At 44.1% G+C, this 14,505-nt stretch overlaps 1 protein-coding gene and 1 long non-coding RNA gene across 11 annotated transcripts; one reads left to right on the top strand and one right to left on the bottom strand.

The window, feature by feature from the left end:
- Positions 1-1,139: 1,139 nt before the first annotated feature.
- jam2a (junctional adhesion molecule 2a) lies at positions 1,140-14,304 on the bottom strand. Of its 9 annotated transcripts, none has more exons than XR_011240541.1 (11): positions 7,794-9,015; positions 7,196-7,261; positions 6,917-7,027; positions 6,078-6,227; positions 5,802-5,989; positions 5,525-5,627; positions 4,965-5,072; positions 4,779-4,794; positions 2,683-2,796; positions 2,273-2,306; positions 1,140-2,092 (listed from the first exon to the last, which is right to left on the bottom strand). XR_011240541.1 is itself a non-coding variant. In XM_069521517.1 (11 exons), the coding sequence occupies exons 1-11, from the start codon at positions 11,841-11,843 to the stop codon at positions 2,054-2,056; spliced, it is 936 nt and encodes a 311-aa protein (XP_069377618.1). In that variant the 5' UTR covers positions 11,844-14,304; the 3' UTR covers positions 1,140-2,053. The 9 variants fall into 9 exon arrangements, 7 of the variants coding, with proteins under 7 accessions (XP_069377618.1, XP_069377619.1, XP_069377617.1 ...); XR_011240542.1 differs by having other exon boundaries at positions 4,779-4,791; XM_069521517.1 differs by lacking the exon at positions 7,794-9,015 and adding an exon at positions 11,795-14,304 and having other exon boundaries at positions 2,725-2,796.
- Positions 4,984-7,787, top strand: LOC138407103 (uncharacterized). Of its 2 annotated transcripts, none has more exons than XR_011240544.1 (3): positions 4,984-5,115; positions 7,129-7,304; positions 7,397-7,787. It is a non-coding gene; the product is annotated as an uncharacterized lncRNA (long non-coding RNA). The 2 variants fall into 2 exon arrangements; XR_011240543.1 differs by lacking the exon at positions 4,984-5,115 and adding an exon at positions 6,118-6,247.
- Positions 14,305-14,505: the final 201 nt, after the last annotated feature.

Genomic DNA, 14,505 nt, shown 5'->3' with positions numbered 1-14,505 from the left:
AAACTAAATGACTCTTTCAAGATTCAAACACATGTCCTCAGAACTGCCAGTCAGCCTTCTTACAGGGTGACAACAGCAAACCAAGATAACCACAAAATCTCTTATCAACTTGTAAAACTTTCCTTTTTTTTTTCATAGTTCCTCATGTTGATGATATATTAAAAAAATGCTTAGAATTAACCAGTTTTTGATATTCTTTGGTGTCAAACTCATCCAGTGTTTGTTGTTTATACATAAATATGCATATATATCATAATTAACTTTAAATTCTTCCATATTTGAGCATATGGCTCAGGTTGTATAGCAGCATTTTACCTGTAGCCAAAAACAAGTGGAAGTACTTACTATTCACCACTAGATGTCAGAGATGTTACTGAAAACCCCAGTGATTTTCATGTGGTCCCCTCAAGTCCTTGCTAATCATTTAATACACAACAAAATTCACCACAACAAGACAAAAGACATTCCAAAAATAAAACATACAATTTTGAATTCTGTGATCATCATTCATTTAAGTAAAATGCACTTTAGACAAGCACAACCACTCTTTTATTTTGAAAAAGAAATGTTTTAAAGGTACAGTGTGTAGAATTTAGTAATATCTAGAGTTGAAACTGCATGTTGCAGCTATACACCCCTCACCTCACCCTCCCCTTCCAACTATGACAAAGAACCTGTGGTAGACTTCAGTTGTCATAAAAACTCAAAAAGTGTTTAGTTTGTCCAGTCTGGACTAATGTAAAAAAGATGGCCACCTCTATAGAGAGGACCCCCTTGATGTAAATATTTAAGGATTTAAATATAAAGGGTCTTTTCTAGGGTAAAAAAAACTACAATTCATACAATTTGAATGAAACGCACTAGTGAAAACATCATGAGGATTATTCTACATTAGATTTCTGCCAATAGATCCCTTTCACCTAAATCTTACACACTGGACCTTTAAGTCAAGATGTTGAAGTGTTAGATGAAGTGAACTTATTTTTCTTTATCTTCATGCAAGTTACCATTCTGTGTAAATTTAGTGAAGTATCATTTGGCAAACAAAGTTTCATTTCTTTGTCATATGGGTATGATCTTGATCTGGTCTAATTTTCTACTGCTAACTACTAACTACTAACTAAAGACAACAAGCAGTGTGGTTTTGAATAGAAAAAACTTTATTACTGATACACCATTCAAATAAAACTCTGAACAATCCATTCACACACTGTCTAAAAACAGACACTCAATTTTTGATAAACAGTGGCACAAAAATATAAAGACAGAAAAAAATAAGGCAAATTCTTTACAAAAGCTGTGTTTCATAGATACATGACAGACAAATTAAAAGGCACAAGGTATATATATATTTATATATATATATATATATGTATAAAAAGACCATGCAGGCACATTAGGATGGAATGGGGTTGGTCTCATTAGAATTGGCTGGAGCGGCTTCCTGTTCTTCCGGACTGGCTTTGTCTGTTTGTATTCTTACAAGACCACAAGGGTCTTTTGTGGCACTGTGGCCCCTGGGAAGTATTACAGAAGACAATACTGGCTGAGGTAAACTGCATTAATGTTGGAGTCGACTGAATTGCTCATTCCCTATGGCTTTAACGAGAAATCCCCATGTGATGATTCACTTTTTCACACAAAGATGTTAAATGTCCTTTTAGATTTAACTGTCAGTCTTTGGTAAAACAAAACAGACGTAAATAAGTGGCCTGCAGAGGGAAGAAAAAGTGAGTTTAAGTCTCCACTAGTCCCTGGATCTGACCACCAGGGGGGAGCAGAGTGCCATGAAACTACTTAATCCCATGAGAGCACAAGACATCAATGACAAGAGTCCAGCCACACAGCAAAGCAGGAGAGTAAGAAGCCTTGCAGTATTGCTTTTCGTAAACTTGTCCGAAAGGGAGCGGTAGAGGAAGGAAGATTGAAATCAGCATGTGGTGGAAGATCAAGAGCTCATTCAGGGTCCAGAGAAAGAAAAAACAAAATCAGAGAATCCAGTGTTGGCACCATTATCACGAGGGTGACGTCTCCTCAAAGAAAGGCCAGCTTCTCAGAGCATGAACGACTGAGTGTGTTTAAAATCCTGGGGCTGCGTGACACAGAAAAAATAAAGGTTAAAAAATGTTTTCTTGCAGAGTGACAGTGATGTGGTTTAAATCAAAAACAGCAACATTCATTCGGTAAAGTGTGAACCCCCCCCCAATGCCTCCACTCAACATGAGGAGGAAATGCAGGGAGGAAGAGAAGAAAGGAAAAAGGAAACACTCACTTCTTGGGGCGGAGGGATGTAGTTGACATTGGACCTGAAAGACAAAGGCATGGTAAGCACATCGGACAGTTTGACACAGTTGCAGAGAAGAGGAGAAACCCGAGGCGGACAGCTGTATCCTGAGTCATATCTTTCCCTGCATAAATAATGCACATCATACACAGCAAGCCTCCCATTGAGTAAAAAGAAAATTCAGACTGAGCAGGACAGTGTTAAACTGGAGACAGCAGCGTTTCACATGTTACTTTTAATATAATACTGTGTATGGAGGAAAATGGGTCGAAAACATCACAAAAAATTATACTATAATGTTTTTATTAGTTTTCGGATGCCGTACTATGGATACTTATGGATACCAAAACCACATATAAAAATCATAGTAAAGTAAGTATTGACAACTAGGCATTAACCTGCATTTAAGATCTGTTGGCTTGTCTGTGCGTCACACTCACATGTCCTCTGTTCTGTGCAGGGTTTGGCTGCTGATGTGGGCAGCACCATGACACTGGGAGATCCAAAAGGACCTGTAGGGGCCAGCGTGTCGGCTTTAAGAAGGGTCAACAACAGGGTGTCGATTCGGACTCTCACTGCACACCATGCTTTTATGAAGTGGTATGGAAGCTTAAATCATTCATAAAAAGGTGTGCGTAAACATATAGGTTCGTCGCTGTAATCTTTGCACATATGATTTGTTTCTGTAATTTCTGTTTTGTATTTTCACGTCACTTCATGTAAGTGTAATTTGTTTGAGTGTAAATTTCAAGGACTCTGCAAACTCTGCTTCACACTTTTTTGCATCAAGTTTGATTCTACAAGCTGCAGGCATATGAAGCAGTATAACTGTGAAATGTCTCTATATGCACAGTTTTTAGTCCTTGCAGCACGTAAAATTAGGCTTGAAGACACAGATCTCAATGAATAAAACCTGTCAAGTGCTGTTTTCTGGCAGAGGCCTAAAAAAACCATAAACCTGCAAACAATCCCTCGAATACACGAAACAGGAATCACAGATTCAAGCATACCTTCATGAATGATTTCATATTTCATATACTACCGGCAAAGTTGTACAGACATGCAGCCAGTCATAATTTAGCAGAGCCGAACTAAATTCTACAGTGAGCAGGTCAAGTGGTGAGCCAACACATGCAGCAATCCAGCACCCAAATATTAAATGTCCGAGTCGTGTGCAACTTTAAGATTTTACTGCAGCTGTCAGTGACATTTGACACCTACACATTGAGGATTTCAGGGCATTTTTTTCCCCCAAGGCTCCAGTTTGGGTCCCTTAAAGATCTCTATAATACATTCAAGAATCTGTATTATAGAAAACACTCTCATCAGTGTCTTCTTTGAAATATTAACCATTTGGAACTATTGTAAATAGTGAAAGGAATTGTGTTTTGTTCCACTATCTCTATAAAACACCATCAGCATTATAACGAGATCTAAAATGACAATTTGAGACCGACTATGGTCCGTCTCCAGCATGATATAACAATTATCTGTCAAACCACGTCCTCTGGACCATTTGTCACTAAAACCCAGAGCTACATCCCAGATTCATACTTTGTTAACTTGTGCCTGCAATTGGTGCATCAGAAATCATGTCACATTGTCTTTGAGTCTTTGTGAAGGAGCCAGTTCTATAAATAGAAAGTTGACACTGACAGCTCCAGTTAGCTCAGTGGGATAAGCATCAGACTTTAACCTAGACAAAAGAGCTTTCGCATCAGCTTCAATGAGAGCTCTGCACTGACTCTCCATCCAACGCTGCGCGGTAACAAGCCAGTAATCAAATAACATAAAGTCAAGCGAGTTAGGCCAGTCACACAAGGACATGCATTTATGTCTCAGTGGTTTCTGGCTCAGCGGCCAGTCAAGCATCAAAACGTTGTTACGCCCACTGTGGTCTGTTTGCAGGACAGGGGCTGTTATTGCATATAAATGCACTGCACTAACAGCCCCCTTTAATGCTGCCATCTCATTCTTCAATCACTTCAATATCTAAATAATCCATTTCACATTAGCCTCCCAATCAGTTTAATTGCCTGCGATTCTTTCTGCAGCAAATATTTTCCTCCTTGCTGATTAACATCCGCTAATTATTCTATAATTATGTTGCACGGATTATTTCTCCTCCTGTAATTGTCTACATTTTGTTTTTGATCATGTCTCCGGTTACATCTGAGTTTCATCCGCCTGGAATATAAAAAAAAAAAAAACCCAACCTTTTCCCATGACTTTTACATCTGTTACTGCCATTCACAGGACGAGTAAAAACACAGGCGCACACACACAGACACACACACATACACACACACAGCCACAGCTGTCACTCTATACAGTCCTGAGTCAGCACACAGACACGCAGTCTAAGTGCAATAACAACCCATCCTTCCTCCTCTCCCTCCTCTCCCTCCTCTCCCTCCTCTCCCTCCTCCTCTGCATGTGGGGTATTAGCCTGTGTGTGTTCACATCAATGTTAATGCAATCATGGAGCTCTTACCTTCCTCTGTGTCCTGCTGATGGATGAGTCAGGAGGAGCGTGGAAGAAAAAGAAAAGACAGGGAAAGTCACTTCTTTTTTGGGGGAGAGAACAAAGACATTATCTTTATAAATCCAATGCACAGTTCACGCTGGAAGTGGTTAAGAGATTAGACAAAAATAACCTGAACGAAAGAGACAAACTTACGGCTGAAGAAACCGTTGCGGTGCAGTAGGAGCCCCCCGCCACTGCAGACCACGACCAACAGGAAGACCACCACCACGGCCGCGATCACAGCTGTGATGTTGACGTCCTCTGGAAGCGAGAACGAACAGTGGAGTATTGCCGGCGGGAAGTGGTAAATATTCAATAAACACTCCAACAGCAACATTAAGAACAAGGTCATATTTAATGTAACTACCTATTCCTGCCCTCCGCTAATATTTCCAATAATTTATTCAGTGCATAAAACAGTTGCATTATCCTGAAAGACATTATATAATTTATAAGTACAGTTAACAGAACAGCGTCATCTAAAACCATTTAATTTGTCCTGAAAATATCTTTTTTTAAAGGTTTTTCAAAATGTAGGATGCAGGGTGATGGAAGTTTCGTGGGTTTTTCCTCTCCACTGCATCTCTGATCATGTCTAGAGCTGAAAGGTGTCAGGGGGGAAAGAGAAAGGATGTGGAGAAGAACACACACACACACACACACACACACACACACACGTACACACACACGTACACTCACACACACACACACACCTATTGCCATGTGCTTGCCCTCGCACATCTTGGGTGTTCCCACCCCGTTGGATGCCAGGCAGCTGTACCGCCCGGTGTCCTCTTTGGCCACAGCTTTAAACTCCTGCAGATTAAAGACACATAGAGAGGGAGAACATTTTTATAGCTGCTTTTAGAAAAACCTTATTTAAATGGCTCGAGTTAAAGTATTATTTGTCTTAAGTGTCCTTGAGTCAGTCTCAGGAGCATTTCTGTCTTTACTTTCTGAAAAATACTTCACAAACATGCACTTTCTTACAAGTACTCCCGAGTTTGAGTTTATTAAAAAGGTGGCGTTGGCATGGCGGGGCTGGGTGATTGGCAGGTTGTCCTTGAACCAGGAGTATGTGGCAGGCGGGATGCTCTGCTGGTCCCTGCAGCGCAGTCGGACCACTGATCCCGTCACCGCCGAGCTGGGGATCTCGCAGGACGGGGTGTGGGGTGGCACTGGAGGAAAAGGACAAGGTTAGGGACAAGAGGAACATGTGCAATATGTCTCAAAAAAGGTTTCAGCCATTTTCTTTCCCACTCGTACCCAGGACTTTAAGCGTCACATTGGTCTCGCCCAGGGTGACGGAGTCCTGAGGAGCACTGATCTCGCAGCGGTAGTCGCCGGCATCCTCCTGGGTCACCCTCTGCAGCGTCACTGTGGCACCATCAATGGTCGCACGGCCTTCAAAGGGACCTATGGGTAAAGAGGAGGAGGTGAGGAAGAGGAGAGTCTTCTCTGACCAATGGAAACTGGGGCTGTTCATGTTTATGTAGCCCTTTATCTCCTCCAAGGAGGATATGTTTTCTCCCAGCTCTTTATTTGTTCGTTGGTTTGGTTCAATCAATCAATCAAATTTTATTTGTGTGTAACCCAATATGCCTCAAAGGGCTTAACGTGCCCCCAACTGGTGCCTCCAGCCAAGACGAAGTTTAAGTGAGATGCTTTTTTTGTGAATTACAACCATACCTACTGCCAGCATCTGGGGTGCGGTTTTTATTTACGTAACCTTTTAAGTGAATCAGCTGTGGAGTTGCTAATGAAGAGGAGGCGACGGGTCAGAGGCATTTATGAAGCCTTGACATACTTGACGGAGCTGCCATGTTCACCTATAAAACACGCTCCTGTTTGATCCATTATTTATTTCGTCCCTTAAATCAACATCCTGGAGCACAAAGGGTGAAAGATTAAGGTTAAGAGACGGGTGCCACTTCTATACCTCGATATATCTTTTACAATTCATCCATCATTCTTGTCTCAACAAATCCCAGCAGCGTTGTCTCTCATCCTATGTGGCAATCCCCCTCCCATCTGGTGCTGCAAGCTGATTAAAACAAATGCCCTGTATCTCAGCTCGGGGATAAAGAGACAGTCTGTGTCGTCACCTTTGAAGTGTCCCTCAAAGTACACGAAGGAAACCCCTTTCCCCTTCTTCTTCCACTCGATGCGCGGGTGCTGGTCTTTCTCCGTGTGGAACATGCAGGACAGTACAGCGTCTGAAAAAGAGGAAACGGGACCAGTGAGATATTTATTTATGGCACAACTGCGACACGTCTGATGTTTTTTTTCTTTTTGAAACTGCTTGGTCTATTTACAGCCTCGTGGTTTATTCTGTCAGGAGAGGATCTGAGAGGAGGCGAGGCGAGCTGCTGTTTCTGCCTCACCTGAGAACTCGTGCACTTCCACCTTGGGTCTGGTGGTCGACACGGTGACAGGAACCGACGGGGAACCTGGGGATGATGGAGAGGAAGAGAGATAAAAATGAAAATGAAGGTGAGAGCAGTTCAGAACACGATATCGCTCATCATCCATTAGGGGACAAGGTGATGTGGGTTAACTGCTTCACATTTCCTTTTCAATTGCAGGAGGAGAATGCTTAATGGCTGTCATTGCTTTCTCCTGCTCTACAGTCTGAGCTGAACACTCGGAGGCCGACTGAAGCTTTCTACAGGAGATCTGAGGCAGAGGCGGGATTACTCCCTCTTCTGTTTTAATCCTGCGGGGTTAAGGAGCAGCCGGCCGTATGTTTACTCAAGCACAGGTTAGGACAAGGTCATCAAGCATCTCACAAGAGACTTGTCCAGATTAACCTGACTCACTCGGGGCATTAGGACGGCTCACTGTTTGCGTTTGTTTCTCCCTTCCGCCTGTGCTTCACTGATAACTGCATCTAAACAGGAAGGGGAAACCGGAGCTGCCATTCCTGTTGGCTGATTGGTTTAGGGGGTGGATTATTGCCCTGTGGTTGTGGGTGAAGGTTACCTGAGGGAGAGACGCACGGCAAGAACATTAAAAACGCTCTCAGGGTGAGAGCCCAGCATCTCCCGAAGGTCTGCAAATTAAGAAAAGTGGGGGAGCTTTTTTGGAAATTACAGCTCATAATAAATGTTGGATGGGCCTCAGGGATACTTACTCAGAACATTAAGGGCGACGCAAAACCTCCAGCAAACTTCAAACTTGGCGTAATGAAAATGTCACCTTCACAAACTCTTGAAAGCAAAACGCCAGATAAATAAATTAACTTGCTCCTGCACACACACACATTTTTACTGCCGCTGTTCCTGCAAATACATCGACACTCACAGATGTAGATCTCGCCATTTTAACCCTTAAAATCTCAGCTCCGCGGCTTCCTGTCGGCCCATTGTTTGTCCCAGAGGTTTTCCCCTGCAGTGAAGGAAAGGCTGATGTGGAACAATGAAGGTCGAGCCGTGACAAACGGACAGGAAGTGTGAGAGAGAACAGGAAGGCAGCCATGTTGGAGTGCTACACAAAGTGGAGTTATAGAAGTAGGGCCTCTCTCGCTCGAATTTCCACAATGGCTGCTATTTTTATTTTGCTTTTAAATAAACAAAAGCCGACGTACAATAATAATGTCATCTGCCAAATGCGGCATAACACACACTCAAGTTTTTTTTCCTCCTTGTGACGTTGGCTCAATTTACGCCCGCGTCACTCGGTCAAACTCCGAGCTAAGCAAATTAAAGCTGCACACTCTCCCTGCAGACGCACACCCCCCCCCCCCCCCTCACTCCACCGCATGTTGACTCGTGGCACTGTAACGGGATTACCGCCACTGCCTTGGCCCGCGCGCCTCGACACCCTCCGAGGGGCTCCGTCTCACTAAAGGATGAACAAAACGGGGGAGGAAGATACAATGAGATTAAAAAGGGATGAGAATAAACGACAAAAGGAGAGATGAGCGGCGCTAAGAATAGAATACAAATGAAATGGAGTGGAGGGTGAGTGGAGTAAGACTTGAGGTTGGCAGAGGGGTGGAGGGGGGGCGAGGGATCCGAGGAAGCATGAATAAAAGAGAGAGTGGGAGTGAAGGCGAGGGAGATCCTCTCAGACAGTGGGACTGTAAATGGAAAACGCGCTTGTCACATAGTGTGAGACCCGGCCAGCCGCCACCTTGAAGAGTGTCTCTTTGAGGGAAAGGAAGTGCAGCGGGCCTGACAACACGCCTGCACTTAACCGCTGCATTGACTGACACACGCATCAAAAAATGAGCAAGGACGCCGTGTGTGCAAGGTCCCCGCCGCCCCCTCGTTGTGCTCGGCCGCGACTACGAACACTGTCTACTTCAATGGCCTCAATTAACTGCGAAGGCGCCGAGGCGGACAACGAACACATGGCCACTTCAGATCCTTTCACAACTGCCTGGTGGGTAATGTTCACATGGTGCGGCGAGCTCTCTGCTGTCCAAGAAGTCAACGGGAGACGTTAATCACATTTAGAAGACGAATGCCGGCAAACATTCTAAAGTTGACCCACTGAGCCCCGGACCCCTCCTTGGTGTTTGTCCACTGCTGCTCACTTGTATCTAGTGAATCTAAACAGTGAATAAACAGCTGTTAGATATGCATGAGGCATCAAAATATAAAAAATATAATCCTACAAGATGAGCTTTACTCTCCACGGCTGGATAATGGTTTTCCAAAAATACACCAAACGTCAAAGCAGGGAGTGAAGAGCATTGTGGGTAAATGACACGTACACCTGATAAATCTCCACAATGACTTGTGTTGAGCTGAGAGTGAAGAAACTCGGGTTTAGAGGTGTGGTGGATCCAAGAATTCTTTGTCACTTTCTTTAACATTGCGAGGTAGGGCGGCTTTGGAATTTTTCGCCAATTTCCCAGGGAAAAGCAGATAAAAACATAATCCAACTTGAAATCACAGTTACATTACATCAAAAGAATCTCAGATTTGCTAAAAGAAATCCATTTAATGTCATGTTATTCTCTAGATGGCTGTTGTGGGCCAAAACCGAGCCGATCAATCCCTATATGGCTAGACTTGGCTCATCCGCTCCAGTTGGCTGCAACCAGGCCAGAGTTGGCCACTGGAATCAGCCCCAGATCCTGGGCCATGACCCATGGGGACTGAGTCCAGCAAACAGAAGAGATAGTCAATGGCCACATTGAGCTGAGCCTTTTTAGCCATCCAAGTAGCAAAATTGGCAACTGCATAGTTAGTCTTTGTTTATTATTTACTCATTAAGAAATGCAAGAAATTTCATAAAGAGTATGAATCAAACTGATGCACGTGTCAGAAAATAGCTTCAGTGAAGTTTTTAATGACGTTTATCGTGTGCTTTGCCGCAGCAGGTCTCTGGTGGTCCCTCCAATCTGGCATCAGATATGGCCCCCGTGGTAATTAAAATGCTTCTACTGAGGCCTTGTTGTGCCTCTGAAAAAAAAAACACAAACATGTACACAAAGCCGGCAACAAAGACAACACACACGCGCACACACATTTCGTGCATGGCAATAACATCAAACCCAAACACTGCGACAGCTTAAAACTCACAGAGGGGCAGCCACCCTCCTGCTGGAGCAAAAATAGAAAGATGGCACGCTCACTCCTTGGCACGCAGCTTTACTCTCATTACGTGGTCCGCACTGAGTGTTACAGAGACCGTGGTGGGTGTTGCCAGGACTGTGCCGAGGTCAAAAGCACGGGCGCGGTAATAATTAAGGCACTTATTCAAATTAACAGGGAACAAATTAGACGAGGAAGGGAGAAGGACTTGTAGGAAATGTCCTGTGTGTCTGTGTGATAGAGATAAGGTGGGTGTGGGCAGGGACACACGTTTCAAGGCTGTGGGGGTACAGGGACAAACAGGGAGAGGACGCTATGTGTGTGTGTGTGTGTGTCTGAACAAAGCCTCTCTGTAACCCTGTGAGCAACAGCTGTCTCAGTCAGACATGGTGTGTTTGTGTGTGTGTGTGTGTGTGTGTGTGAGTAAGATTGAGATGGGGGATGTTGGGTCTTGCGCCACAGAGACCCACCCAAAGTGTTTCGTCCTGGACTTTTAGTCTTTTTGAAAACAATACAGTCCACAGACGTGCACGTCAACACATTTGACACATCTTTCAATGACCAGGGCGATGAGTGATTTCTGTCAGGTTGTCCACAGCAGGACTGGACACACACACACACACACACCTTTGTGAACTTGTGACCTGACAGGTGGCAAAACGTGGAGTGAAATGTGCATCACTCACTCTCACTGTCTCATCACATCCATGTCACACTGCTGCTGCTCCCCTGGTGTCCCAACAACACAAATACTCTTTTCCTGCATGTCACACAGGTTTCCACGCAGAAGCATCATCATCAGGGAACATTAGAGGCTGTTACCCTACATCCAAAAACAGCTTTTCTCAGGTTTTTCCACTTGGATTTCCCTGTTTTCCTTCAGCCTCCTGCTGTGATAAATCACAGTGTGACATTTCTGGTGATAGTCCAACCACTGACCTCATAGGCTACATGGCTCCACAACCTGTTCTGCCAAAAGAAACACAGGTGCCCACCCGCCACCACCGGGCTGTGCACACCCCTGTAGGTGGCACCCAGCCACGTACAACTTTTGTTTTGGGCCAGCTTGTGGGGAACACAGCCTGGCAGCACCGTCAGCCCACTCTCACAGATGGGCTCAGAAGAAATACTAAAAAAATAAGACTTCATAAGATTTTGTGATTGTGCCACAAACAAAAAATACAACATAACTCTACAGAAAAATGACTTTAAAAAGCAGAAAATAATTGTTTTAAAAATACATTTCAACTGTTTTCTTAACATTTTAAGTCTAGGGCACTGATTTTACTGAACTCTTTAGAGGGTAGACCATTGATCCATGAGAATTATTGTAAATCTCCTGACAAGCTCAGTTAAAATACATTAAAGCTCACTTGAATCAGTACACACAGAGCAACTGTTGTTCTCCTGAGTGAATAGTTTCCATTTGCCACTTACATTGCATCAGTAAAATGACAATAGGCAGATACAGGGACGTCCCCTCCATTATCGTCCACAACTCTGGCTCTGGAGTCTGTTCTTCCCTGGCCGGAGCGAGGAGCCTCAGCTTTCTTCTCGCACTTGTTCCCAACTCCCCAATAATTCATCCAGCTTCCAGGGAGGAACCTGCTCTCCAGGAGGGGAAGGCGACCGGACCGGCCCGGCGCAGGGGCGGAGAGGAGCGGCGAGGGCGCGGAGCTGCTGCTGCTGGCGGGGCGTGGAGCGGGGATGAGCGGTGCGCACAGCCGCGGCGGAGAGCCTGGAGACGCCGGTGTCCTGGCTGCGGGAGTGTGGCTGTGCCTCGGTAACTGTGGAAGACGCGGATGAATGACTCCACTCTCTCGCTCTCTCGCTCTCTCTCTGTGTGTGTTGCCGGCTCTCGCTGGCTGAGGCGGAGATGGAGACGGAGGTGGAGGGAGGGCGGGGTTGTGCCTTCAGCCCGAGCGCCGAGAGCGCAGCGCCGTGTCCAAGACGCGCACTGCACTGCCAAATGGCCACATCGCGGGGGTCAAGTGGGTTTGACAACAGTCGCACCTCTCAGCCGGAATCGGACCCGGTTTGACCCCGGTCTGTTTTCCGAAAGACATAAACTGAGTTTTTCTGCAGCTTTAATTCCACATTGTTCTCCACTGTTTAACTGCTGAAGGCTTGAAAGCATGTGAATCCATGGACCACTTACTAACAGACACCCTTGTGATTAATAGCTTTACTAGAATAATCACAAATCAACCATGTACGCTTTATAAGCTATTAATAAAACCAAACTTTGGGTTGCCAGGTTGTGTGAAACCTCTTAGACCCATTGGACCATATGACCACTTTCCTTCTGGCAAAGGGCTGCAGACAATATGGACCAAAACCCATTTATTAAAAACCCAATGTATAAGCATGTACTGATGATTTCCAACATTAAAGGGTGCCTTTAATAGTAAGCGTTCAAATATTAACAGGCAATCACAAAGAAGGAAAACAGACAGAGTTGAGATAAGTGTCCAAAGGTTGAACTGTGAAATTTAAGACAGAAGTGGAATTCTCTTTCCCCATTTCCTGCTTGTACTTTCCGCATAATAAATGTAAAAGACCAGAATATCATTACAAATGTGGATTTGAAATGAGAGTTGATGTCCAGTTATCTGAGGAGTGACAGGTTTGTTAAACTGTCGGCACAGAGATAAACCACCGACTGTTTTATTAACCCAGCCCCTGCAGATCAATGACTCCCCAGTAAATTACTATTGACCAAGCAAGTGTTGGACCGAACACCAGATTTCATTAAGACATTAAAACTCGGCCTCAACACCAGAAAAACAATTTGAGTTTAAGGGAACCAGCCATGGACCACGTGAGTCATTACAAATTCATTTCCAGGAATGCATCATCACAGTGTGTTAGTAGCTATTCAAATGTAATCATGTTTGAACAGCGGAGGTCATTCCAGAGCATCTCGCTGGAGCAACAAGGAATTCAGGGCACCGGTTCAAACATGTCAATTGGTGTGACTGGCTGTAAGTCCGAGGCAAATGTGCTTGGGTGTGTCTGACACACAGTGAGTGTGTGCTGGGGTGGGGGGCGGCAGTGGTGGGACGCCTGAGTGGGGACAACAGCTGCACAGCGTAACTTCTCTGTCCTGATTGTTTTAGAAAATAATGTTGGTTTAAGTGCAGAGAAAAAAAAAAAGTTCTCCATCATTGAGGAACAGCATTGAAACACACGCTGGAATAAAAAAGGTGTTTTAGTTTGTTTTACACAAACTTCTCTCATCAGCACTCACATAAACAAAGAGGGGCACATAACCAGCTGTCTGTATAAGCACCTGTACAGTGAACACAAATGTTGTCCGCCATTTTAAAACTACTGGTACCACTTTCAAATGAGGCGTCGTTATAAAACGTTTAGTTGCTATTCAGGATTTTTTTAATGGTTAAAAGAACAATCGACACAGGCCATGATTAACATAAAGACTGGTAGCAGAGGGAACAAGCCCACTTTGTTTTCTTTCATTTACAAACAAGCAAGATAATGTTGATTAGTGAACTTTAGAGGTGGTAGCAGTGACGGATTACCACATGGACAAAGTGAGCATGTATTATTAGGGTATCTTTTATTTTATTAATTTAATTTTAAGTTTTTATACATTTTCTTCCCAAACAGTCAAATTACGTTCATATGGCTTATGAAACAGACATCATCAGCATCTTCATCGAGAGTCCACAAAAACAATTCCTGCTATAGTAATATCGAACAAATAGATGAACTGTGAACATATTTAGTTTCACTTTATGGTTCAAATTTCTCACTATTTAACTTTTATTAAACAGAGAAGCAGGACAACTTATTGAGACATAAAGGCATCTTATTAGAAAGTGGTACCAAACCGCCACAGCATCTCAGTTCAATTTAAAGTAGCAGGGACATGTTTGCATTTTATTCTTGTCTCCAATACATCAAAACGCCTGGAATTCTGGGAGAGAAAGAAAACTGTGAAAAACAAACCTCGAATCCGCAAGTGGACTGACAGCCACCTGTTTGACGAGCTATAGACACAACAGCTGCACCGCCGCCTGACCTTCACCCAACACACACGCGGCTTTTTTTTTTTCCAGCAAACTGCTGACACACACACACCCAGGCACCCCCCCCCCCCCCAGGGAGTGTTAAAACCACTCTTT

The sequence above is a fragment of the Paralichthys olivaceus genome, chromosome 24 (assembly GCF_024713975.1).
Source record: "Paralichthys olivaceus isolate ysfri-2021 chromosome 24, ASM2471397v2, whole genome shotgun sequence".
NCBI lineage: Eukaryota > Metazoa > Chordata > Actinopteri > Pleuronectiformes > Paralichthyidae > Paralichthys > Paralichthys olivaceus.
The sequence above is the reverse complement of the archived record's forward strand: the minus strand, read 5'-3'. Positions and strand labels throughout refer to the sequence as shown.

Excerpts from the sequence above, each read along its gene's own strand:
- jam2a (XM_069521516.1), bottom strand. The coding sequence starts at position 7,911 with ATGAGCTGTAATTTCCAAAAAAGCTCCCCCACTTTTCTTAATTTGCAG. Across the intron at positions 5,990-6,077 it reads TGTGACGCTTAAAGTCCTGG|TGCCACCCCACACCCCGTCC; the intron begins GTACGAGTGGGA and ends CTTTTCCTCCAG. Across the intron at positions 5,628-5,801 it reads ACTCAAACTCGGGAGTACTT|GAGTTTAAAGCTGTGGCCAA; the intron begins GTAAGAAAGTGC and ends TTTAATCTGCAG.